Raw genomic sequence first — 27,872 nt, 5'->3', positions numbered from 1 at the left:
ATGACTGAAACTTAGTTATTGAAAATGAAATGGGTATTTGTGTCTTTTTATGCATTGACATAGGGTGAAATTAAATCATTTTAAAATTTTGAGACCAAATTATAACAACAGTCAAAATATAGGGTACTGATCGTCAATTTTTCTTAATTTTTTAATTAATAATAATCTCGAATAGTGGAAGTGAAGTCAATGTATTAGAGGGACCCGCAGATCGCTGACGTGGAAATGGAGGCAACTATTCAGCCAATGGAAAAGTTAACGTACCCAGAGAAGTGACCGCTGTAGGTGCACGTCAGCTATCTTCGTGGGCGAAGCCCAGGCGCTGGGGCGTCTATAAAAACTTTACTAATTCAAATACAACTGTCCATTCGTGAATTACTTATGTTTTTTACGAACGCAACGTCGCAACCAGAGTTTAAGAGGGAAGCGAGAGGGGAGGAGTCGGGCAGTCGGGGAGAGCAGAAGAAAAGCTTGGAAGCAAAGATTAGTTGAGGAGGAGGAGGGAGAAGTCATCATGGCGAGCAAGCTTTTCGCGTTAGCTTGCATTCGGAATGAGAGCTGTCGAGATTTGTCGCCGGCGCCGCATTATCCTTCGATGCCCAAGTACCCCAAGGGCGTTCCTGTTCAGGAGAACATGGAAGGATCAGAGGCGAAGGCTTTGTTCTCGGTATTGGGAATGACTTGCTCCGCTTGCGCTGGTTCTGTCGAGAAAGCCATCAAACGGCTTCCTGGTATTCGAGATGCTGCGGTTGATGTTCTCAACAACAAAGCCCAGGTTCTCTTTTTCCCGAATTTCGTTAATGTAAGTCGGCCTCTACCTCCGAGGATCTCTTTTTCGATCTGGCTTTTATTTGCTACCATGTTGATCCTGTATTTGTTCTGTTTAATCTAATTTCCAAATAAGGAAATTTTTAGATTTCATTGCATTTATAGAAACGCCTATTTTGAAAAATGTTCCTTTATTTGGAAATGATGTCACTCCATCCATTTCTTGTGCTTAATCAAATTCTATGGTTTGATATTAGGGTCTGGAACTGGAACCTGTTAATGATTAAGTGGTTAGGAGATCTTGCCTCGTGTAATTTAAATTAGATACAGATTATTAGAAGGCGAAGAGATATTTAGATAAATTGGTTGGCAAAAGGACTTTGTCCCGTAGAAAGTGATGATTTTGTACAACAGTGAACAGTCATAACCTTTGCGCCATCGTCCAGAATTCTTAGCCAGGATAAGATGTTATCTTTGTTGATACTAGTAGCAACTGGATAGGTGGCTGTTCGACCAAATTAATAAAAAAAAAGACAATTTTGATTTTGCCCCCAGGTTTTGGTTCTAAAAGGTTGATATGAGAGCTGCTAGGGGTATTTTCAGAATAAAAAAAGCCCTGGACCATGCTCTTTCACATTTTCTACTCATTTTAAGAGGTTACATGACCATTTCCAAATGAAAATACAGATAGTTCCTCACAGAAGATCAAGTAAAGTAGTTGCAAACTATAGGGGTTTTTTAGTAATACACAAACTATAAGGTAGGTTTTAGTAAATACGTCAAACTATAGGGGATGTCTAAGTAAATGACCTTATAATATAACTATTATTGATGACACTTTTATATCTGCTTCTAGTTCTGCTCTGCTCTCCTACTACTGCTATTAGTAACCCTTTTTCTGACCCTGATTGTTGCTTATACTGATATTTTGAACTAATCTTTCTACAAAGGTGGATAAGAGTGACTCACTCGTGATCTTATATCCAGTTAAGTAAAGTTAGCATCTACCTTAATTGTTAGTTTTTAAAGACTTACTGTTACTACAATCAAGACTTGGAATAGTGTTTGCATTCTTTAACAGCATCATACTCAGTTTGTGAAGTGAATTAGTTGTTGTCTACTATTAATCATTAACAATTAGAGTGAAGATTAGAAATGCTTTCTGCATTCCTTTACAATCATTCACGTGGGTTAGCAATGTAATGAATTTCTTCTTTTCATTATTTGAGATTAGCATTCTATATTTTTTTTTTCTCCCTTGGTTCTATATCACTTTTATGTTCATGTCTTGTACTGACCACATGTTTTCATTTGATGGCATTATTTGTTTTACATTTTTTTGAACCAGTCAAAACCAAAGCTCACTCCTGTTATGTAACACCGTGTGTGTATATATGCATGTGTGCAGGAGGAGACAATTCGAGAGGCCATTGAAGATGCTGGATTTGAAGCTGCATTAATTAAGGATGATGTAGATAACAAATCTGTGCAAACATGCCGATTTCACATAAAAGGAATGACTTGCACCTCTTGCTCAAGAGCTGTTGAATCTGCTTTGCAAGGTATTAATGGTGTACAAAATGCTCAAGTTGCACTAGCAACTGAAGAAGCAGAAATACGTTATGATTCAAAGATAGTCAGCCACAACCAGTTACTGGAAGCAATTGAGGATGCTGGTTTTGAAGCTATACTTATTAGCACCGGGGAAGACAAGAGCAAGATACAGCTCAAAGTAGATGGAGTCCGCACTAATTATTCAATGAGGATAATTGAAGAATCTCTCCAGGCCCTCCCAGGAGTTCAAGATATAGAATATGATCCCTTGCTGAATAAAGTGTCTCTTTCTTACAAGCCAGATGAAACGGGTCCTAGAAACTTCATCCAAGTGATAGAGTCAACTGGATCAGGGCGCTTCAAGGCCATGATCTTCCCTGAAGAAGGGCAACATGGATCTCACAGACAGGAGGAAATTAAGCAGTACTATAAATCCTTTCTTTGGAGTTTAATTTTTACCATCCCAGTTTTCCTTACTTCCATGGTGTTCATGTATATCCCTGGTATTAAACAGGGATTAGATTCTAAAGTAGTCAAAATGTTGACTAAAGGGGAGCTTTTGAGATGGGTATTATCCACCCCAGTACAATTCATCATCGGCCGAAGATTTTATATCGGGTCCTATAAGGCATTGAGAAATGGCTCTGCAAACATGGATGTCTTGATTGCTTTGGGAACAAATGCAGCATACTTTTATTCTGTCTACACAGTATTGAGAGCTGCAACATCAATGGATTTCAATGGTGTGGATTTCTTCGAGACCAGCTCGATGCTCATCTCATTTATTTTGCTTGGAAAATATTTGGAGGTCTTGGCCAAGGGGAAGACATCTGAGGCTATTGCCAAGCTTATGAACTTGGCACCTGAGACGGCAACACTGTTAACTATTGATGGCCATGGAAATGTGGTAAGTGAGAAAGAAATTGATAGTCGGTTGATACAAAAGAATGACATAATTAAGATAATTCCTGGTGCAAAAGTTGCTTCTGATGGTTTTGTCATATGGGGTCAAAGCCATGTCAATGAGAGCATGATAACAGGAGAAGCCCGCCCAGTGGCAAAGAGGAAGGGTGATGCAGTGATTGGAGGAACTGTTAATGAAAATGGGGTATTACATATTCAGGTAACACGAGTTGGGTCTGAGAGTGCTCTTTCACAGATTGTTCGCCTTGTTGAATCAGCACAAATGGCCAAAGCTCCTGTGCAGAAGTTTGCTGATCGTATCTCAAAATACTTTGTTCCCTTGGTAAGTTTTCCTAACTGCCATGTAAAAGTGGACATTTTTAACACAAGGTTTAGTAGTTTTCAAAATCATTAGTGTCTTAATTATAAATTAGTTGAAGTGCTTGGCTACTTGTGGGTGGGGAGGGTGATTGCTTTCTTATTTCTTAGTCTGAGGATATTTAATCATTACATGATACTTCTGTCATCAGATACAGTAGATTAGTTTATCTTGGGACTGATTGTCCCATCTTTGCAAGGAAATCTGTTTCTTGTTTCTCACGAAACATTAACAATCATTATTTTGTTATTGATTTCTCTTGCTTCCCAAGTTTGTGAAGTTTGTACGTTCTGGTAGTAGAGAGTGGAAAAGAAAGGGGCTCTTACAATATGGCTGAAACAATTTTTTGGAAGATGCTAACTTGCTTGGTAAAGCTTTTGGCCTTTGATGCCCAAAACCTGGCCTTCAGCCATAACCTAATTTGCCCAACCCTTCTCCACCAAAGAAATATATATATATATATATGTATATATATTTGGAAAAAAGTCACTATATTATAGTTCTTTAAAGAACATAAGACGCCAATAACTAAATCTTACTACTCATATTTCTTCACAAAAGAATGGGTAATTCTTTAAGTCTTCATACATGAGCTGTAAAAGGATTAACTAGTGGTGGATAATAATCTAACACAGTGCCCAAAGTCCTGCTGACAGCCTGACAGTACCGAAATTTAATTGAATTGACTTTGGAAACTTTGAGCAGCTAAAATAATATACTTGGTAGAGTATTGCATGCTTTGTTTTTTCAACAAATCAATAAATTTTGTGACTCTACCATGTAGAATTCCCCTCCTCCCCCACTCCCTTGACGAAACAAATCAATATCTATTCAGGCATATCTAGAAATGACCAAACAATTGCCATTTGGTTTTCAAAATCTTTACCTGTTTGCTTTGAATCCTTGTAGGTTATTGTTCTTGCATTTGGAACTTGGCTTGCCTGGTTTTTAGCTGGAAAATTCAATGCCTATCCAAAGTCTTGGATACCATCTTCAATGGACAGCTTTGAGCTTGCTTTTCAATTTGGCATCTCTGTTATGGTCATAGCTTGCCCATGTGCTCTAGGTCTGGCAACTCCAACAGCGGTGATGGTTGGTACTGGGGTCGGTGCTTCCCAAGGTGTACTAATCAAAGGAGGGCAAGCATTGGAAAATGCACATAAGGTCAGTATGAAAGATTTGCATAGATTTTCTCTCTTTTACTTGGGTTCGACTATGATGCCAGAAAGACATGATACCAGAAAAATTTACAACCAATTAACCAGCATCATAAAAGTGGTAACCAATCAGATGGGTTTTTATCAAAATTCACAGGGGTTGTGATTAGTCAAATCCTTTCCAGTATCATGTCTTTCCAGAATTATAGATTTTCCTTATTTACTTACATTTTTGGAGTAGTTGCTTGAACTTAGAGGTTAATTGTGCTGATTAAACGCTTAGAGGTTAATTATTTCAACACTTTTTCAAAACTTCATATTAATTCAGTTTAAATCTAATTGCAGATATCAAATGCCCAATCTTCCTCCAAACTATTTGAAGATTGATTCAAGCAATAATAGTCATTACAATTCTTATTTATAGTTTTTCTTAAACCATTTTCATTTCTTTCATACCATTTTAGTGACCACCTAGATTGCTTGGATAAATTGCCAATTAGAATCAGCACATTGCTGATATTCAATCTAATTTTGAGCAAGTTAATGTGGATCAACTAATGTTTTTCCATTTCACTCATCTTTTTCTGTCATTTCATGCCATTTATGCTCATTTTCTTTTTCAAATATATTTTTTTTCTTTTTTTTTTCATGCTCCAACTTAATTAATTTATAGAATTATTTAAAAATTTACCTTTCTTTGTAGGTGGATTGCATCGTCTTTGACAAGACTGGGACACTGACCATTGGAAAGCCAGTAGTTGTAAGCACAAGGCTCTTGAAAAACATGGTACTTCGTGAGTTCTATGAATTGGTTGCTGCAACTGAGGTAGGCCTTTCTTTCTTACTTGTTTCATCTGTTATCTATGACAATTTATTTTTATCATATCATATCTTTGTTGATGTCTTGAGGAGCCACAAGGCCATGTTAAGGAAGGCTAGAAAATTCAATTTATTCACTTACAATTGGGATGATTGTCTTTTAGAATTGAACTTGGAATTTTATCCTTTATTGTAATGCTCTTTTTGTTTCACCAAAGAGGATTGGAAGCTTTTCAAACTGAAATGTTTCAGTTGTATTTTCTCCCCTTTTACCACAGTATTTTTTTTTCCTGCCACCTCTTATGGAAACAAATGTTGCCTGAGGAGAAAATATACTTCAGGAAAATCTGAATATAGGAAATTTATTGGAAAACTTCCTAGTTTTTACTTGAATAATGGCTGTAAATTGCTTCTTTTTCTCGGGTCATTCTCACCATGGGGGACCTTTATACCTGTCAGATTAAAACCCCATCGCTGTAGTTTTTTTCCCTGCAATATTAATCATTCAGTTGATGCTTTTTATTTGGAGGATTCATGTTAACTAGTTGGGTTTCTGACAGTCTATTACCAAACCACCATATTTGCTTATATTAATTTTTACTCCTTTTTATGTTAAATGCAAGAAGTATGTCTTATGATAATATTGGCATGCTGTACATATTATTCAGGTAAACAGTGAACATCCACTAGCAAAGGCCATTGTTGAGTATGCCAAGAAATTTGGAGAAGATGAAGAGAACCATGTCTGGCCAGAAGCAGAGGATTTTGTCTCCATCACAGGCCATGGTGTGAAGGCAACTGTCCAAAGCAAGGAAATAATAGTGGGGAACAAGAGCCTGATGTTGGAATCTCACATATTTGTCCCAGTTGATGCTGAAGAAGTCCTAGTAGAAATGGAAGAGATGGCACAAACTGGAATCTTAGTATCCATAAATAGGGAGGTTGTGGGACTGATAGCCATATCTGATCCACTGAAACCAGGTGCTCGGGATGCCATATCTATTCTCAAGTCCATGAATGTCAGGAGCATTATGGTGACAGGTGACAATTGGGGCACTGCAAATTCCATTGCCAAAGAGGTTGGAATTGAAACTGTTATTGCAGAAGCCAAACCTGAACAGAAAGCAGAAAAAGTGAAGGAGTTACAGGTAAAATATTCGATTTGAATACACTTGTTAATATACTTGTAGGTAACATTTCTGCTGTCTGTACATAAATATGGGTACATATTATACATGTACACTAAAATACATGTTTCTGTTAAATGCGTTCTGACATGCATCTGCTCACATAAGCTTTATACATATCTCTATGCATGTATTAAAGTTTTAAATTTTGTAGCTGAGATCCAGTGATGATCACTTGTTTTGACTTGATCAAAATTTCTAGTTATTGTTTAGGCTTTTATTTGCTCTAAGCATTTAAGACGATTAGTGATCTCCATGTGAACCAACCCTGTTTTTTGTTGTTGATGATTGCCTAACTATTTTTTTTTATCCTGCAGAGTATGGGATTAACAGTGGCTATGGTTGGAGATGGCATAAATGACTCACCGGCACTAGTGGCTGCTGATGTGGGAATGGCAATTGGTGCTGGCACAGACATTGCCATTGAAGCTGCTGACATTGTTCTCATGAAGAGCAACTTGGAGGATGTGATAACTGCCATTGATCTCTCCAGAAAAACATTCTCTCGCATTCGGCTGAACTACATATGGGCATTAGGTTATAATCTACTTGGCATCCCAATTGCTGCTGGTGCCCTTTTCCCTTCTACCGGATTTCGGCTACCACCATGGATTGCTGGGGCTGCAATGGCAGCCTCCTCAGTTAGTGTTGTATGCTGCTCTCTTTTGTTAAAGAACTATAGAAGACCCAAGAAACTGGACACCCTTGAGATAAGTGGTATCCAGGTGGAGTGACTGATCACAACAGAGTTGATTCAATCTTATACATACATCGATATACTAGCATAGCTTGCTGCTGTTATGTTCTTTTATTTTTCTTATTTTACTAAATTTGTGAATTTACAAGGTTGAGTCATAAGAAACAAAGGTTTTACTCTTGGTTGTCTCTCCAAATTGTGATAATAATTTGGTACATTGCAAAAAAAAAAAAGGTTCACCTTCTTCCTTTTCATCGTTCTATTACTGTTTTATAGCATATTGTATTACAATACACGTATGACCTCACCAATCAACTTCCAGTCTTTTTACCGACAAGAAACTTCAAGATGATGATGCTAGGAGATTGATTTGGCGTAGAGAAACATCGTGTTGTTAGAATTCACTCTTGGAGATATTCCTTGTGAACTGGAAACTCATAGGTTCAACTGTTCAAGTATTGTCTTATGGGTAGCAGATCCGACAAGAAACTTCAATGGGTCAGGTGACTCAGGTCTACCTGACAACCAACAGTTTTGGTTCTGTGGTTTTGCCCCAATTATAATTGGGTTGGGACCATTTGCTGTTCCAAACCGATTTAGATCTGTTGAAAAGTAAAAAAAGGGTGGGTCAGTCGGTGGCTCACCGAATTTACAATCGGTGGCCCACCGAGCTGAGCCCGTCATATTGAATGGTGGCACACCATTTTATTGTTTGCTTAATTATGAAGAAAATTTAAAAAAAAAAAACCATTGTACCCCTAACCTCAAGTATAAATAAGGGTCTCTCCTATGTTAGTTAAAAACATACTTCATTTCATTTCAATGTTAGTGTATGCAGTGTGTTGAGAGGAGTATTGTGTTTGGGTGTATTGAGTGTCGGGTACGGGTGTAATTTCGGTGAGGTCATCTTTGTATTTTCTCCAGTTTATAGTAAGAAGGAAGCTCCGAGCTGTTGCCCGTGGACGTAGGCATTTTGGCTGAACCACGTAAATCTGGTGTTCTCTCTTTCTTTTTTTTTTTCTCTATTGCTATCTGCTTTTTATTTTCTTTCTGTGCACGTACAGATTACATTATTTCCACTATGCAATTCCAACAATTGGTATCTGAGCCACACGGTTCTGTTTCGGGATTCTGCCGAAATCTGTATTTGCTGTTCCGGTATTGCACGTGTTGAATATGGCGAGTTCGAGCTCTACCTGGTTCGACATACCGAAATTCAACGGATCCAACTATGCAATTTGGAAGCTGAAGATGCATGCTGTGTTGGTGAAAGAAGATTGTGCAATTGCCATAGAAGGAAAAGAGAAGAAGCCTGCTGATATGAAAGACGAAGATTTTGAGAAGAAAAACCAGATAGCCATGGCTGATATTCTTCTTGCTTTAGAAGATTCGGTTTTATTCAACGTGTCCAAGGAAATCACTGCCAAATGTTTATGGGACAAGTTGCAGAATCTCTACGAGGGGAAATCGATGTCCAACAAAATCTTTCTCCGATGACAACTCTACAATCTGAGGATGAAGGACAGAGCCTCTTTGCATACATTTGAATGAGTTCAACACTCTAGTAAGCAAATTAGCAACTGTAGATTGCTCTTTTGCTTTGTTTTATGCCAGACTCTTGGGATAGTTTGATAATAAATTTGAGCAATACTAAAGATCTGTCATTAGAATCTACTATTTCTATGTTACTTACGGAAGAATCTCGTAGAAAAGTTGGTGAGAATTCTTCAGGTGATGCAATGATGGTACGAGGTAGATCGAATGAGAGAAGTGACTATCAAAAATCAAACGAGATCCAAGTCAAGAGGCAACAAGAAAGGACTCAAGTGTTGGAATTATGGTAAGAAGGGGCACCTTCGAAAAGATTGTTGGCAACCCAAAGTAGAGCAAAATCGGCCCAACTCTGACAAAGATCCAGCTTCAAATAATTCCCAAGGAAACATCGCAGAAGGAAGTGATTCATCAGAAGATGGTGAGGTACTGTCTATTGATTCTTGTGAAAATTTAAAGCATAACTGGATATTAGATTCTGGTGCTTCTTTCCATATGACGCCATGCAGAGATTGGTTCTACACATACCAGTCGTGCAATGGTGGGACTATTTACATGGGCGATAATAGCACATGCAAAATAGTGGGAATTGGAGACGTTAGAATTACTATGTTTGACGGCATCACTTGTACAATCTCCGGTGTACGGTATGTTCCTGAAATGCGAAAGAGTCTCCTGTCACTAGGAAAGTTTGATGAAGACGGTTACAAGTTTTTTGGAGAAAAGGGCCAATTGAATATCAGTAAAGGAGCTATGGTAATTGCGAAAGGCAAATTACAAGAGAAGCTATACCACTTGATCGGTGATACCATAGTCGGCGATGCCATCGTTGCAAATGTTGTGACCGATTCTGTCATGATTTGGCACAGACGTTTGGGTCATATGAACAAGCAAGGACTTAAGGTACTTCTTGATCAAAATCTACTTCCTGGTTTAAAATCTACTGATTTGAATTTCTGTGAAAATTGTTTATTTGGGAAACACCATAGAGCTAGTTTTCACAAGTCTAAAGCTAGGAGTAGAGAGGTATTAGATCTAATACACTCTGATACGTGGGAAGCTACTACGGAATCTCTTGGAGGTTCATTATACTTTGTCTCTTTTATTGATGAGTTCTCCAGGAAAGTATGGGTATATTTACTCCAACGGAAGAGTGATACTTTTTCTTATTTCAAGAAGTTCAAAGCTCTAGTTGAAAATCAAAAGGGGAAAAGAATTAAGTGTCTAAGAACCGACAATGGGAAAAAATATACCTCAAAAGAATTTGAAGGATTTTGCAATGAGCATGGCATTCTGAGACAGTATACGGTTCCACGAACTCCACAACAAAACGGAGTTGCTGAACGGATGAATCGTACACTTATGGATCGAGCTAGAAGCATGTTGAGTGCAGCTAGGCTGGAACAGTACTTTTGGGCAGAAGCAATCAATACGGCATGTTACCTAGTAAATCGCTCTCCCACTACGACACTTGATTGCAAAATTCCAGAAGAGGTATGGTTAGGAAACCCTGTTGATTATTCTTTCTTACATACATTTGGTTGTGATGCTTATATTTGGATTCCTAAGGAGCAAAGGACCAAGCTAGAGCAAGATCCAAAAAGTGTATTTTTCTTGGCTATGCAGAAGGTACAAAGGGATATAGATTATGGGATCCTACTGCCTACAAGATAGTTGTTAGCCGAGATGTTGTCTTCAATGAAGATTCGATGCAGAAAGAATCAAGCTCTAAGACAACAGAGAAAGTTGAAGTGGAATATTTTCAAAAGATTCAAAAACAACAAATTGATACAACTGTTGATGTACCTGAAGAGCACATTGAAAATTTTGAAGGAGAGACTCATGATGATCAAGGTCGATCAAGGAGAGCTACAAGACCTCTTGTCTAGCTTCAGGACGTCCAAATGCTCGTCATTGGCAAATGGCAATGGAGGAAGAAATGGAAGCTCTGAAAAAAAATAAAACTTGGGACTTAGTCAAACTACCTAAGAATCGAAAGGCCATTGGTTGTAGATGGGTGTACAAACTCAAAAAGGATACTAGCGGGAATATCGAAAGATATAAAGCTCGACTAGTTGTAAAAGGATATGCTCAGAGATCAGGTATCGACTTTAACGAAATATTTTCTCCTGTTGTTCGATTAAGTACTATTCGTATTCTATTGAGTATGACTGCAGTACTTGACTTGGAGCTGGAGCAGTTAGATGTTAAAACTGCATTCTTGCCTGGTAATCTTGAATAAGAGATTTATATGACTCAACCTGAAGACTTTGTCGAGAACGACAAAAAGGATCTGGTTTGTCAGCTGACCAAACCACTTTACAGTCTAAAACAGGCGCCAAGGTGTTGGTATAAGCGATTTGATTCCTTCATTGTGAGCTTGGGCTTTAGCAAATGCGAAGCAGATCATTGTGCCTACACATACTTTTTAGTAATGATCACTTCATCATTTTGTTGTTATATGTTGATGACATGCTAGTTGCATGTACTGATAAAGGAAGTATCTCAACACTGAAAGCTCGTTTAGCTAGGGAGTTTGACATGAAGGATCTGGGGGCGGTTAATCAGATTCTTGGGATAACGATATATAGGGACAGAAAGAACATGAAAGTCTGGATAACTCAAAAGAGTTATGTTCAAAGGGTCTTGCGGCGCTTCAACATGCAAGATTCCAAACCAGTCAGTATCCCATTTTCTGTTGGTTGCAAGTTGTCTTCGGAACAATCACATAGCACTGAAGCTGAGAAGACAGAAATGTCCCACATACCATATTCATCAGCAGTAGGGAGCCTTATGTTTGCCATGGTGTGCACCAGACTAGACATTGCACAAGCAGTGGGAGCAGTCAGTAAGTTTATGGCAAATCCAAGAAGAGATCATTGGACTGCGGTGAAGAGAGTCCTTCGGTATTTGAAGGGTACTTCTGAAATCTCTATTTGTTATACTGGCCAAAGCTTAAAACTAGTTGGTTATGTGGATGTAGTCTATGCAGGAGATCGCGATAATAGAGAATCAACCACTGGTTATGTGTTTTCTTTAGCTAATGGTGTAGTGAGCTGGGCATCAAAATTGCAATCTGTAGTAGCCTTATACAGAAGCAGAATATATGTCAGGTATACAAGCATGCAAAGAAAGTATTTGGCTAAAGAGGTTGCTTGAAGAATTCCACATCAAGAAAGAAGTGGTGATTATTCATTGTGATAGTCAAAGCGCATTACACTTAGCAAGAAATCCTATATTTCATGCACGGACTAAACACATTGATGTACAATACCACTTTGTTCGTGAGGTAGTTGAAGATGGGCAGATCTCATTACAGAAGATCCACACTAACAACAACGTTACTGATATATTGACAAAGCCGGTGATGAGAGAGAAGTTCATCTGGTGCAGAACTTCTCTGGGACTTAAAGCCACATAGCAAGAGATGATCGACAGCTATTCTCGAATAAGTTTTTTCACTATGAAAATTGTCTTCAAGTGGGAGAATGTTGAAAAGTAAAAAAATGGTGGGCCAGTCGGTGGCTCACTGAATTTACAATCGGTGGCCCACCAAGCTGAGCCCGCCATATTGAACGGTGGCACACCATTTTATTGTTTGCTTAATTATGAAGAAAATTTAAAAAAAAACCCATTATACCCCAACCTCAAGTATAAATAGGGGTCCCTCCAATGTTAGTTAAAAACATACTCCATTTCATTTCAGTATATAGTGTATGCAGTGTGTTGAGAGGAGTATTGTGTTTGGGTGTATTGAGTGTTGGGTACGGGTGTGATTTTGGTGATGTCATCTTTGTATTTTCTCCAGTTTATAGTAAGAAGGAAGCTTCGAGATGTTGTCCGTGGACGTAGGCATTTTGGCCGAACCACATAAATCTGGTGTTCTCTCTTTCTTTTTTCTTTCTCTATTGCTATCTGCTTTTTATTTTCTTTCTGTGCACGTACAGATTACATTATTTCCGCTGTGCAATTCTAACAAGATCCAAGTCAATTATAAATTATCTATAAAAAGAGGAAAAAACCGGCTAAGAATATAAAAGGCCTCCTGGTTTTTCATGCAATTTTGTTTTTGAAAAGTAAATACTATATTAATAACCAGAAAGAGAAATAAAGTCTTCGGGTATCCCTTTTAGGTAATCTAAACTAACAAGAGATGAGAAGAGTGAGATTTAGTTAGTTGGGATATCGTGTGGGCTGATTATGATTAGTTAAACTGTCTATTTACATAACGAAAGTTAAACTTTTTTAAGGTTGCTTAATAACTCCTGGTTTTCAAAAAAACCATTGGCATGACCAGGGATATTCTATTTGTTGCGTGAACGATCTTATCAGTTGCTGAGCATCACAACAAATACATATTTTCTCAAAATTCCAGTTTTGTAATTCTTGTAAAACCTACAAAATAGCAAATAGTTCAGCTTGAATAACCAAATTAACTTGAGAGGTCTTCGCTGCAATGATGTGACTTATATAGTTTGTCTTGGATGTGGACACTCCCAACCGCCCTTTGCATTTGATGTCATGTGATTTATATATATATATATATATATTTATTTCCAAAATTATCGTTGATTTAACCTTTCATTATTCTTTAAATTTTCAAAATAAAATTAACATTGACTGAAAAATACGTCAAGTCTATAAAATTCCTCATGGGAGATAGACTCAGCTTGACTGGGAAAAAGGAATCAAGATGATCATCACCACCACCACCACCACTGTCATCATCACGATGAAGCCACTCCAATGGCAATTAGTCAATTACAACCGAATCCGGGAGCAAATAGGAAATAGAAAGACAACATCTTCTCCCGCATCACAGGAAAAAAGGCTAAGCTTAATTTCTCCAATGAAGATGATGAACACACTGCTTCAAATACCTAGTTGCCCCTCAAATACCTTTTGTAGCAGACCTATTATGATGGTCTCCCAAAAAATTTGGATTTTGGGTTCATGAAACCATAGGTAGGGATGTCAATGGGTCGGGTCTGACTGATGGACCCAAACAGATTGGGCCAGTTCCTGTTCTGGAAATTGGAACCAACAGGTCGGTCCCGGGGCCTGATATAGGATCTTGATTACTATTAGTTTGGAATTGATTCCACCTAGTCCCAAACCAATAAATAAATATATATAATATAATATATAAATAAATTATATATATATATGATATATAGAGAGAGAATATTTAATATATAATAAACATAAATGTTTATTTTTTATTTATTATAATTAAGTCTGTCAGGTCGGACCGTGATTGTCCCAGAAAATTATATACCCTATCGGGTCTGGGTACAGGTCCGAGTCCTCAACCTTTCATATTGGGCCGGTTCCGGTTACAGCTGACTTCAGACCCGGTCCGTTGACAGCCGGGTAAATTTTTGTCTATTTGCTAAACCAAACCAAAGTCTTACTTTAAATATTTAATCCAAAAAAAAAAGTTTAGTTGATGTTTAGAATTTATTTCCATCGCTGGCGTGTTCGTGTTTCAGTGGGTCTCAGTTAAACTAGACGTACTTGACTACTTGTGCGGTTGCGCCTAATCTTCGAGACTCAAATTGAGAACTGAGACAGAGAGAAGAGTAAAGAGAAGGAAAAACGATGCTGAAGGTTTATGCCGATCGGATGTCCCAGCCTTCTCGTGCGGTTATAATCTTCTGCAAGTAATTCCCCGGCCCTATTTTTCGGGCTTAAATTTTTTAATTTATGTGCGGTGTAATTTTACAGTTATGCAAATTGGTTGGTGAATTAGGGTAAACGGAATCGAATTTGAGGAGATCAAAGTAGACCTATCGAAACGTCAGCATATCTCTCCTGAATTTAAAGGTACATATATACAGTTACGAGTTTTTTGTTGGCTCTTATCTTATATAATTCCTGCATTTTTAAATGATGTCTGAACACTGCATTTGTGTATTTACGAGGACAGTAGGACACTGATTTAGAAACTCAGATTGCTTTCTGATATTTAAAGAAAGCTCTGATTGAATATACGCTTTGCATACTTGTCAGTATGTCTTGTCTTAAAAGCTCGTCAAGCTTGTTAGCCATGAATCTGGGGGCTGCTTGTATTTGTGAAATCTTAGCTGGGACTTAGCAATTGAATAGAAACCTAGCTTAGCTGACTAGCCTCATCCCTATAAAATTCGATTAGTATAGGTATCTTTATTTTTTTTTTTTGCAGTTATCTTGATACGTTCACCTTATTTTTGTTTTTATATATTGCTTTATATTAAGTTTGATATAAACATCACATATTTATATAAAATTCCAACGATTCCAAGGGTGCACAAACACATAGAACATTAGAACTCCGAGTATAATTTATGGTTGGCTTGAGCTTAGAACTTCAAAAAGCATGGGAATTTTTAACACATACTACTCGCTTTGTTGATTATGCTATAAATAATTGCACACAAATGCTCTGTTTTCGAGAATTTTATAATATGTGAAAATATGATGATATACAGAAAAATGGAAGCATCTATCCATTATGAATTTGAAGGGACACGGGCGTTTCTCTTAGAATTCTATAAATGAAGGCTATGCTTAACATTAAACTGAGAAATTTCATAAAATGGAGATTTCTTGTATTGTCAACTTAAGACAAGTTGATGAATAGGATTTGCTATTGCTTTGGTGTTATTTCAATTGTATTAAATTTTGCAGAATTCACATTTCATTAAAGTAAAGTTCACCAGAAAACGTGTATTGTAACTATGGCAAACTCATGACAGACTCATCTTTATTGAAAATATATGCAAGTGCCGATTATATGTGACCCTTTTTATTATAGTAACAGTCTCCATGTTAAACTTTCAGAAATCAATCCTATGAGACAAGTTCCAGCCATAATTGATGGGAGATTTAAGCTATTTGAGAGGTATTCCAGTGTTCTGTGATTTTCATAAATGAACATAGATACCAAGTAGTTTCTGGGTAGGGTTATCTATGCATGCATAACTCTTGCTGCTTTTGAAACTGTACCATGTCATCAACTTTAAGTTTTGAATAAGATACTGTTATCATCTTATTACAAATATGGAACTAATGAGCTTCTTTCCTATTTGTAACTGCTTTTCAGTTGATAGAGGTTATGCTAGATTTTAACAAGAAAGGGGGGAGGAAGGGAACTTTTCTGGACTTGTTTATATGTTCTTAGTGATTCATTGCTATTCATACAAATGTGAAATGTTCGTGTAACATGACCCTTGTGTTGTATTTAGATGAGATGTGAATCAGTCTTCTAATATCAGGTTTAAAATCAGTAATTAACAGTGCAAATCAGATCTGAATAATAGTGCAAGAGCTGTGTATGTTGAAGAGAAGAGGTAAGAGAAGAAGAAGTCGAATAATTCACCCTTCTCCTCTAACCCTATTTTATTAATCTCCAAAAATTAATGATGACAAGTATGCCCTTAAGTGGACGGCCAACTTGGCAATTACATAAAGAAAATAAAACAAGAACAAATAACAGGCCCATTAAGTGAGGCCCATCAACATAAAATAAAAGATAAAAATAAAGGATATCACACAAGCAGCTGTTAGGGTCCATTCGGCCCAGTCTCTTTACAAGATGTATTAATCCCCACGAAATCCAGTTAAGCTTTTGGTATACGGTGCTAATCACATAAAGAACTCTGCATGCATGTAATATTGGTATTTCCCTTTCTAAATGCCGGAGGGAGACCAGTTCCAGATCCAAAGGAATTATTGATTGTCCCAAGGAAGAAGTCAATACTAATGAGAGAGAAGAAACATCCACTAAGCTTGCCTTGGACACAGTTGATTAAATTAATTAAACCTTCCTCAAGGCATAAAATGCAAGTTTAGGGAGAGATATACAGCATGTTTCATTTCTCTGAAACAGATTCCACGTATCATTTTCCTGTGAGCCACCTCCCAACAAAAAGGCTCGAGGGTTCATTTTCCCTTTATAGCTTACTTGATACATCTTACAAGTTTTCTGCATCAACCATTGATGATTAATATTATTAAAATTGTATGAAAGGTAATTATAAAATATGGAAAAGATTATCTATTATAAGAAAAATGGATAAATCGATATATACTCGGTTTCTTGATGTCTTCCTATGTTTCAGTGTTTTAAAAGAAAGAAGTACAACTTATGAACAAAGGGACATGCATGCCTGAATCAAGTGACTAGTGAGGCACCTCATTTTGGAGAAAAGAAAAGAAGAAAAACTTAATACTGTAAGAGAACGTAAATATAAATTCTGAAAGAAATAAAATGTCTCAGAAAACCTCTTAGCTTAATTAATCAGAGTTTCATTTTATTAATATAATTTTGTAGCTTTGTACGTTCCCTCAAGACTGGAGCAATACAAAGCTATTTGTTAATGTTTTCACTTTGCATCTTCTTTTTTCTCACCTGGTTTATGTTGTACTACTATACATGTTAAATCAGCTGGACTTTCTTTCCAAATTTATTTTTGCAGTCATGCAATTCTGAGTTACCTTGCTTGTGCATTCCCAGGAGTTGCAGATCATTGGTAAGTTGAATGCATCTTTCTCTTCAAAATTTTATATCTAGATCAGAAAGAATTTCAGATATTTTTGTTTTGTGTATTACTAAGGTATACTTACTCTAGGGTTTGTCAATTAAATACTCCTAAAGCTGTGTTTGGGACTGATGTAAAATGTCATCGGTGTAAAAGTATACCGATGACGTTTTACATTGAACCATTAAAAAGTAACCATTTTAATTTTGAAAAGTGTGCATGGGAAAAGCAGAGTTTTACATCGATTTTATTGATGTAATATTTACACCGACAATCGATGTAAAACTCTGCTTTAATGAACTTTTACATTGATTTACGACGTAAACTCCACTCCATCCAAACATACGCAAAACTGAACCGGAGTGGAGTTTTATGTCGATCATGATTGTACACTCCTTCCAAACGCCAACAAAATCAAACCGGCGTAAATATTTACACCGATGACGTTTTACATTGGTTCCAATTGCAGCCTAAGTAATTACTTATCAAAGAAAACCCCAACTTATGCATGTGTTTGTGTTTCACTTTTTTGGTAAGGTACCCAACTGATCTTTTTAGGAGAGCTAAGATCAATTCAGTCTTGGATTGGCATCATTCCAATTTGCGTCGTGGTGCAGGTACTGTACATTCAAACCTCAAGGTTCAAGCTTCAACCCATTTTTTGCTTCTCCTTGCTTGAAAAAGGTTGAGTCTATTCAACAAGAAGTTCTATAACTGAAAATCGGACAATTAAATTGGGTGAGTAGGGGGACTGACTATATCACTTTGCTTTAGTTAGCCCTTTTTGTGTGATGAGTTAGGCTTGGATTGAACTCATGAATAATGGCCTTACTGGGACAATCTAAAGGTTTATCTATGTCATTGGTAACTCAAGCACATATATATCTTTCATTTTTAATTGAGCTGTGACGATTTCTGATGAACTTAATAAGTCTTCTTTGAACTTTAGAATTAGTATTCTGCATTGTAGTGGTTTCCAATGAATAAAAGTAGACATATTAGAATATTGGTATGGAATAAGATTTTGCAGTGTAGTATCAGTAGTAATGTAGGAATAACGTCAATATTCCAAGCAGTAGTACAAAGAAATGTAAATTAACAATATTTAAAATTTTATTGGTTTTGGTGGTTGGCAAATTCATGAAAGCAAGAAGTCTCATCTAAAATCTGTCTCCTGCTGTTGGAATTGCACCTTAGAGAGAATCTGACGGAACAGTTTCTTTATTCGATTTTCTGATTTTCTTTGACAGCTATTTTTTTCCTTACAGACACTTCCTTATTGGCATATCCTAAGCACTTTTAATATTAGAAATCTACATTGAAAAAAGTTACATGTTAAAAGTCTAAAAATACCTTCTGAAAGTCAAACTTTAGGTCCATTATAAATTCTTAATTAGGAGTTCAAATAATTTAGTTGATGGTTAGTAGGACTTACCAATATAAATAAACAAATAAGTCTTGAGAAGGGAAAGATTGACAAGGAGATTGATACTTTTTTCGTGGAATGTTTTCCCCAATAAGAAATAGGAGAAAGATTATTTAAAGATGCATAAGAGGCTCTATTCTATGGACAGAGGACTGCTACAATCTTCTCTGATAAAAGACAGGCTTCAGAGGAATTGATTGAGCTCATTACTATTCATATGGCACATTGGATGTGGATCTTCAATGATTTCTCTATATTTTCGGAAGATAACATTATTGATTGGACCCCTCCACCAATTGGTAACTTCAAGTTCAATTTTGATTGGTGCAGCCTTGAAACCTGAGGAATTCTGGTTGATGGGTCTTTTAGATACTAGAGGACATAATGGTTGTAGTCGTGCTCTGGTACTGGTCCTATTGGCTTTGGCAACTCACTAGAGCTAATCTCCTGTCTTGTTGCATGGTATTAGGTTAGTTTGCTCTGTGGTATTATACGATCTCAGTTAGAGCACCCGACCCTAAAAAGAACCAGAAAAAGGAAACTAATTCTTATGCTTATGCCTTAATACTCAAACTTCAAACTACCTTTAGCACACTTCAACTTCTATCTGTGAAACTGCATTTTTTTCAGCACACTTTGTAATTTGTGGGCCAGTTTGATACTTTCTGCACATTTTTTAGACATGTAAATGATTGTGTATGGAAGACTTTCCTTTGTACTTGCAGGAAAACTTCCCCTATTATTTTATGGAAGTATGGGGCAGTTGGAAACAAATGAACTTATAAGTGGCAATTTCTAATTTAAAAGTTTTTTCTAAGACATTTTGCAATTATTAGTGTTACCATTGTAATTACTCACTGTCTGTTTAAGACCCAACTCTGAAGTTTGAACTCTGGCAATACCTATGCACTTGCTTTCTCCTTTCTTTGTGGGTTACGTAGTTGTGAGCTACAGCTTTCTTAGTGCTCTTCTCTTGTTGCAGCTCCCTTTGTTCTAAATACTGTGCTTGGACCTGCACTTGGTCTTAAATCGAATCCAAAAGTGACTGCTGAAGCTGAGAAAATTTTGACTTCATCTCTATCAAAGATTGAGTCTATATGGCTCAAAGGAAATGGGAAGTTTTTATTAGGAAGCTCTCAACCTTCAATAGCAGATCTGAGCCTTGTCTGTGAAATTATGCAGCTGGAGGTAACAAAAGAGAGCCTTAGTATCTGGATGTCTTCTGGAAATTTCCATGCTTCATCTGTAATCCAAATTTCCTTTCACAAATATAATTATGTGATATATACCTAGGTTGTCAATGGCACATTTTACTTTATTGCTGATTTATACATATTACAAGATTTTTTTTTTTAATTTTACAAGATTCCTGTTTTTTCCTACTTTGAAAGTTTTTATTGAAGTATTAATTGTACCACTATGATTCAACTCATCCAATCGATGGGATGGTAGCATACACATGTTCCCTGCAAGCAAAATGTAGGAAAGACCTCTTTTGACCAATAAAATGGAAATTTCATTCCAATGGTAATGCGTGCTGGCTTTACAATGGTCTTCTCTCACTATAATTATGTTATGACAACATATGATGCAAAAATTATGCGTTGGGCCCCTATTCATGTGATGCATTTATCTGAATCACACAATATGTTCATCATCCTTCAGTGAACCAAAAAGGTTTGGCTAAAGTTTTATAGACGGGAGGTGAAGAAATTGAAAACTGCCATCCATTCCATATATAAAACGCATGTTGTAGTTAACATAATGGTATATGCGTTTAGTAGTATACTTTGATGCGTATAATGGAAATGTTCTTAGTGGTGGTGGGTTGTTCCTGGTTTTATTTCTTTTTTTGTCTTGTGCAAACGCTCTTTTTAGTATTTTTGATCTTAATTAAAGACCTAATTTTAGACAAAGAAGGATGAAATTTTGAATGGTTTTGTTATATTTAGTGATGAAACTATGAGGCTGTAATGGAATCTGATGTCTTAGTATACTCCTTCACTTGTTTCAGCTCTTGGATGAGAAGGATCTCGATCGAATATTGTACCCACACAAGAAGATTGTGCAGTGGATCGAGGATACCAGAAATGCAACCAGACCTCATTTTGACGAAGTACACAAGATCCTGTTTAGAGCCAAAGCAAAATTGCACAAGCTGCAGCAGCCAACTGGAGGAAACTACGACACTATGTCAAGCATTAAAGCCATGCTGCCGTCTAAACTGTGAAAATAGAAATGTTCTAGTATATAGGTTATTTGGAATTCTGGTGTATCAAAATAATAAATTTTAGACGAACAGTTTTAATGGAATAGCTGATGCTTTATCTAAAGCAGGAGTCAATAGGCAGGAGTTGTTTTGGGCCTGTTTTTGAGGCATTTTTATCAAAGGGTCCCCCATCCGGCCCTTGGACGGTGGCAGTTGTAATCTTTATCCATTATTTTTAATGAAAGTTACCGTTTCTCATAAAAAAAAAAAAAAATTAGAGAATGATACAAATGTTTGTGATTGGTTACTTCAAATTGAGGTCTAGATCTGGCGATATGAACCCCAGGTGAGACATGTCTATCATGGGCCGGACTGGGCTTAGCACCGATGATAAGGGCTATAACCTGGAACCAGATTTGGGCCCAAGTCATTAATTAAATTTTATAAAAACAAATAAATATTTTATTTATAATAACATATAATATATGATATAATTTTATGATATTGATCCAAGTCTCCTCTACAATCAGCGAGACACCTCACCAAGTGAGCTAGTTGGCACCTACGAATGTAACTGATGATTTCATCCACGTTCCATAGAACTGAGGCCAAAAATTTAAGTGGGGGTACGTGTGTATGGGTTATTTTTTTTCTTATGTAGGTAAAAGCTTCTAAATTCAGTAGGACCCATCTTGGACTTTTATTGGGCTGAAATCAAGAAATTCAAAGATTTCAGTTTAAAACAAAAACATTTCACAATCAAGGAGACGTATTTTGTAGAAATCTAAGAATATTTCTTTTAAATAATTTGCAAAACAGGAAGTATATACTGATTTGGTCAAGGTTGGATGTTGATCATCAGACTAGGATGAATACCACCCCCCCTCCCAGTAGTTGCAAGAGTTAGAAGATCCGATTTGCAGAAATTTATTACTGGCGTGAAACTTTATCATTGGTTTTACAGCCTAATAAACAGTCATTGTATTTTGATAAACAGTCATAATCGTATTTTGCTAAAATACCATTGAACGAGAGAAGATTTGGTTCTCACAAATTTTTGCTCTACTGTTTTCATAGCCCTTTTCAGCCGTACATTGGTAATATCTTTATTCTTGTAAATTGTATCATTTTATTTAGGGGAGATGTTCTCAATACACGGCTGAAAAGGATGGTGAGAACATGTCACTAAATCCGACTTCCCATAGAACAAGGGAAATGCAATAATGGAGACATTATATACTGTATATATTTAGAAAGATATTATTTAGGAAGTTGCTAATATTGTATTTAGTAAGTTGCTAATATTGTGGATAGAGTTTTAGGAATGTATGGTTTTAGGAAGTTGCTAATTTCTAGAGTTGCTAATTTGATCATGATGTAATTGTATATATATGGGGCGATTGACTCCATTGAAAGATAAGACAGAATAGCCATTTCTTTGAATTTCAATCCATACAATTCTTTATGGTATCAGAGCCATACTTACACTATGGCTGATTCGAAATCTCCTTATTACCTTGGTTCGCAAGACAACCCCGGCTTGGTCGTGACCCCTATCGTCTTGAAAGGGGATAACTATGATGAATGGGCAAAAGCTGTGAAAAACGCGTTCCAAGCAAAGAAGAAATTAGCTTTCCTTGAAGGAAATGTGACGAAACCTAGTGATGATGCCGGCGAATTGGAAGATTGGTATAGTGTGAATTCCATGTTGGTAGCATGGATATTCAATACCATAGAACTAGGGCTCCGGTCTATGATCTCCTATATGGAGACAGCAAAGGAACTGTGGGAAGATCTTCGGGAATGGTTCGCCATCGGGAATGATCTGCAGATTCACCAATTGAAGAGCGACTTGGCCAATTGCAAACAGGAAGGTATGACTATATCCGCATATTATGGGAAGATGAAGACCATGTGGGAGGAGTTGGCTGGGTATGTGAAGAACCCACAATGCACGTGTGGTGGAGCGGCGACCGATCTGACGTTGGAGCGGGAAAAGGAGAAAATTCATCAAATCCTCATGGGTCTTGACAGTGCAGTTTATGGTACTGTTAGATCGAACATTTTGAGTACAGAACCTTTACCTTCTTTAAACTGAATATATGCAATAATTGTGCAAGAAGAACGACACAAAACGGTGGCTCGAGCACGTGAAGAACGAGCAGAGGTTGTAGGATTTGCTATGCAAACTGGAAATAGACCAAATCTCAGAACAAGGATGAGAAGACGTGCTCTCACTGTGGGAAAACTAGACATGAGGTACTCGAATGCTTCCAGCTTGTAGGCTACCCAGATTGGTGGTTTGCAGGCAAAGGAGGTCGCTCTGGTGGTCATGGAGGACGAGGAGGTCGAGGCATGGGAACCGGAAGAGGTCGAGGAGGATTTGGTTCAGCGGCGGCCAATGCTGTCTAGACACCAGGAAACTGCGGCACTAGCACCACTGCTGCGGCTGTACGGACCAGCGATAAAGTTGGCTTTCCCGGACTTAATGATGAACAATGGCCAACATTAATGGCGATGATCAATTCACACAAGGAATCCACTTCAGAAAAATTGACGGGTAAGAAAATGTGGTTGATTGATTCAAGGTGTTCTCATAATATGATCGGGAATTTGGAGCTTTTGAAGAATGTGCATGAAATCGCTCCGTGCGTCGTTGGACTCCCTGATGGAAAGAATATGATGGCATTGCAAGAAAGAGAAGTACAGCTTGGGAAAGGATTGAACTTAAAATATGTTTTATATGTTCCCAACTTGAATTGCAATTTGATATCTGTGTCTCAATTTATTGATGAATTAAAATATACAGTCACGTTTTCTGACAATTTATGTCTAATGCAGGACCCCACTTCGAGGATAGTGATTGGTGTGGGTGAGAAGCGTGATGGGGTCTATCTTTGGCGCTGTGTGGCAAGGACAAGTGCATGCAGGTTAGAAAAGGTGGACTCATATGAACTGTGGCACAAGCGAATGGGACATCCCTCAAAACAAGTTGTTAGTTTACTTCTTACTATTAAAAATAAACTTGCTAGTCAAGAAACATCCAGTGAGTTGTGTGATATTTGTTTAAGAGCTAAACAAACTCGTGATGTGTTTCCTCTAAATTCTAATAAAGCTTCTGCACCTTTTGCCTTAATTCACTGTGATGTTTGGGGACCATATCGCACTCCTACTTCATGTGGTGCTATATATTTCCTGACTATCGTTGATGATTATTCACAGGTAGTGTGGATTTATTTAATGACAGAAAAGAGTGAAGTTGGTGCTAATATTGTGAAATTTTGTGCCATGATAATGACCCAATTCGACAGTAAGGTTAAGGTGATAAGAAGTGATAATGGGTCGGAATTTGTAGCCTTGAGTAATTACTGTAATATTCATGGCATCATTCAACAAACATCTTGTGTAGGGACACCTCAGCAAAACGGCAGGGTGGAACGCAAGCATCGACACATTTTGAATGTTGCACGTGCTTTGCATTTTCAGGCAAACTTACCGGTGAGTTTTTGGGGTGAATGTGTGTTGATTGTCGGGTACCTAATTAACCGTACTCCAAGTTCTTTACTTGATGGGAAGAGTCCATGTGAATTGCTGTTTGGGAAGGAACCAACTTACAAACATATTCGTGTTTTGGGGTGTTTATGTCGTGCTCATTATCAAGGGCGTGACAAAGACAAGTTTGGTTCTCGAAGTCGAAGGTGCATATTTGTTGGGTACCCTTTCGGTAAGAAAGGATGGAGACTCTATGACTTAGATACGAATGAGTTCTTTGTATCTCGTGATGTTGTATTTTCTGAACATATATTTCCTTATAAAGCTACTGTTTCTGAATCCCTTAACCCCGGTGTGGCCGAGCAACCGTCTGTCTGTAATAATGATGCACAATTCTTTGATGACCATGAGGTGAGTAGTGCAGAAAATTCGAATGATGAATCAACTCCTGAAGAAGATGTGACTCCGGAAGCAAGGGGGAGTGGTGAAGATCTTAATGAACAGAGAGAGGGCAACGTGAACTTGGAAAGCAACAGTGAAGGAGAAAACCTTGGGCGAGGATGTAGGGAAAGGCGTCCTCTTGAGAAGCTGAAGGACTATATATGCCACACAGCGCAACACATTAACGACCCCCTCGTGGATCATGCCACATCATACCACTCCTCAGGTGCGTCCTATCCTATTACATGTTACGTGACTTGTACTAACTTTTCTTTGAGACATAGACAGTTTTTGGCAGCTATAACTGCAGGGAAAGATCCCACATATTTTTTAGAAACAATCCATGAGTCACATTGGAGACAAGCCATGAAAGAAGAAATTGAAGCTCTCGAGCGCAATGGGACCTAGACCCTTGAACCGTTGCCCCCCCGGGAAGCAAGCCATCGGGTGCAAATGGGTATATAAGACCAAGTATAATTCAGATGGAACGATTGAAAGACACAAGGCAAGATTGGTGATTTTAGGGAACAACCAGAAGGTCGGGATAGACTATAATGAGACTTTCGCACCAGTGGCAAAGATGGTGACTGTTCGGTTGTTCTTGGTTGTAGCAGTGACACGAAAGTGGGAGCTTCATCAGATGGACGTGCATAATGCCTTTTTGCATGGTGACCTGGCGGAAGAGGTGTATATGCGATTGCCGCCCGGTTTTTCATCTACACATTCAGGGAAAGTATGTCGTATGCGCAAATCTCTGTACGGATTGCGACAGGCACCCAACAACTGGTTTGCCAAATTAGGTACGGCGTTAAAGACGTATGGTTTTACTCAATCACATTTAGACTATTCTTTATTCACTTACCATAAAAATGGAGCTACACTATGTATTTTGGTGTATGTGGATGATCTTGTCATGAGAGGAAACAATGGGGAGATGATACATCAATTCAAACAATATCTGAGTCGGTGTTTTCACATGAAGGATCATGGAACACTAAAGTATTTTCTTGGCATCGAAGTCGCCAGAGGAGATGAGGGCATCTATCTCTGCCAACGAAAATATGCATTAAGTATTATTTTTGAAACAGGACTGCTGGGGGCTAAACCGGCCCATCTGCCCATGGAACAAAATCATTGACTCGCACTAGCCGACGGGAAGTTCTTGGATGACCCAGAAAAATATAGACGTTTGGTAGGGAGATTAATTTATCTTACTATAACACGGCCTGAGATTTGTTATTCTGTGCATATATTGGCTCAATTTATGCAACAACCATGACAAGAACATTGGGATGCAGCTCTACGGGTGGTCCGACACTTAAAAGGAAATCCAGGATAGGGAATCATGTTCAACAGTGATCTCAGATTATATGCTTATTGTGACTTCGACTGGGTCAGTTGTCCTTTGACACGACACTCTTTGACTGTGTATTTTGTAATGCTTGGACGGTCTCCTGTTTCCTGGAAAATCAAGAAGCAATATACCGTCTCACAGTCATCTGTAAAAGCAGAGTACAGGTCTGGCTGCTGCGACGTGTGAATTGAAATGGTTGAAGAGTGTCGTTCGTGATATTGGGGTGGAACATCCCAGACCTATGAAATTGCATTGTGATAGTCGTGCCGCTATGTATATTGCGGCTAATCCGGTGTTTCATGAGCGCACCAAACATGTAGAGGTTGATTGTCACTTTGTTCGTGATGCTTTGCATGCCCGAACTATTGAGACTGCTCATGTACGGACTTATAATCAGTTGGCAGATATTTTGACCAAGGCACTTAGGCGACGACAGTTCGATTTTCTTCTTCGCAAGTTGGGCATACGTGACCTACATGCTCCAACTTGAGGGGGAGTAATGGATATATTGTAGATACTGTATATATTTAGAAAGATATTATTTAGGAAGTTGCTAATATTGTATTTAGGAAGTTGCTAATATTGTGGATAGAGTTTTATGAAGGTATGGTTTTAGGAAGTTGCTAATTTCTAGAGTTGCTAATTTGATCATGATGTAAGTGTATATATATGGGGCGATTGCCTCCATTGAAAGACAAGACAGAATAGCCATTCCTTTGAATTTCGATCCATACAATTCTTTATGCAAAATCATTCCACGTATTGAGATGTGCATAACCTTGTGTTCTAAAAAAACCCTGTGTTCAAAACACAATAAGTGAAACTCTTTTTCTAATGGATAAATCCCTCAACTTCAATTTCTCGTCCTGGAACTACTGGATCCACAAATCCATCTCAAACAATGCCAAATTACAGCCCCTAGCTTATGCTCCAAAGTCAAATACACAGGTTAGGTTAGTTCTGACCAAATTCATTGGAAATGACAAAATTGATTATTGAAAGCACAAGCAAGAGTTTACTTTTAGTAACCCTAGAATTAGAGGCTAGTGATGGCAATTTTTCCCATCACGATGGGGACCCGACTTTACTAACCTGATGGGGTTGGGAATGGGACTGTTTTGGTGGAGCGGGAACGGGAAGGGGGATTAATAGGAATACCCGATCGGGGTTGGGTTGGGGATGGGTATTGAGGTCCCTACCTTGCCCCAACCCCGAATGTTATTTATATTAAATGTATACCATATATATATATCAAAATATATTTAAAGCATTATTTATAATTTAAAATTTTTATTTATTTTAAGTAAATTTATTTTTCAAAAAAATACTATTATCTAAAAAATTTTGAGGATTCAGGTCCCCATGGAGAATCCATCCCCGTTGGGGATTGGGGATGGAGGACAAATTTTATCC

The 27,872-nt window shown here is 37.7% G+C and overlaps 2 protein-coding genes across 2 annotated transcripts; both read left to right on the top strand.

Annotated features, from left to right (window-relative positions):
• Positions 1-362: 362 nt before the first annotated feature.
• On the top strand, positions 363-7,718 carry HMA5 (heavy metal atpase 5). The gene is made up of 6 exons (XM_010257115.3): positions 363-802; positions 2,177-3,568; positions 4,514-4,768; positions 5,465-5,587; positions 6,249-6,728; positions 7,085-7,718. The coding sequence occupies exons 1-6, from the start codon at positions 515-517 to the stop codon at positions 7,499-7,501; spliced, it is 2,955 nt and encodes a 984-aa protein (XP_010255417.1). The 5' UTR covers positions 363-514; the 3' UTR covers positions 7,502-7,718.
• A 6,773-nt stretch (positions 7,719-14,491) lies between these two features.
• On the top strand, positions 14,492-21,457 carry GSTT1 (glutathione S-transferase THETA 1). The gene is made up of 7 exons (XM_010257114.3): positions 14,492-14,678; positions 14,768-14,841; positions 15,838-15,898; positions 17,475-17,528; positions 18,075-18,154; positions 19,946-20,151; positions 20,978-21,457. Exons 1-7 carry the CDS (start codon positions 14,617-14,619, stop codon positions 21,191-21,193), a joined length of 753 nt encoding a protein of 250 aa, XP_010255416.1. The 5' UTR covers positions 14,492-14,616; the 3' UTR covers positions 21,194-21,457.
• The last annotated feature ends 6,415 nt before the right edge of the window (positions 21,458-27,872 follow it).

Source organism: Nelumbo nucifera, chromosome 1 (genome assembly GCF_055504915.1).
Source record: "Nelumbo nucifera cultivar China Antique chromosome 1, China Antique-T2T, whole genome shotgun sequence".
In the NCBI taxonomy this organism is placed as follows: Eukaryota; Viridiplantae; Streptophyta; class Magnoliopsida; order Proteales; family Nelumbonaceae; genus Nelumbo; species Nelumbo nucifera.
The sequence above is the reverse complement of the archived record's forward strand: the minus strand, read 5'-3'. Positions and strand labels throughout refer to the sequence as shown.

Excerpts from the sequence above, each read along its gene's own strand:
- HMA5 (XM_010257115.3), top strand. The coding sequence starts at position 515 with ATGGCGAGCAAGCTTTTCGCGTTAGCTTGCATTCGGAATGAGAGCTGT. Across the intron at positions 3,569-4,513 it reads CAAAATACTTTGTTCCCTTG|GTTATTGTTCTTGCATTTGG; the intron begins GTAAGTTTTCCT and ends GAATCCTTGTAG. Across the intron at positions 5,588-6,248 it reads AATTGGTTGCTGCAACTGAG|GTAAACAGTGAACATCCACT; the intron begins GTAGGCCTTTCT and ends CATATTATTCAG.
- GSTT1 (XM_010257114.3), top strand. The coding sequence starts at position 14,617 with ATGCTGAAGGTTTATGCCGATCGGATGTCCCAGCCTTCTCGTGCGGTT. Across the intron at positions 15,899-17,474 it reads AGATTTAAGCTATTTGAGAG|TCATGCAATTCTGAGTTACC; the intron begins GTATTCCAGTGT and ends TTATTTTTGCAG. Across the intron at positions 20,152-20,977 it reads GTGAAATTATGCAGCTGGAG|CTCTTGGATGAGAAGGATCT; the intron begins GTAACAAAAGAG and ends CACTTGTTTCAG.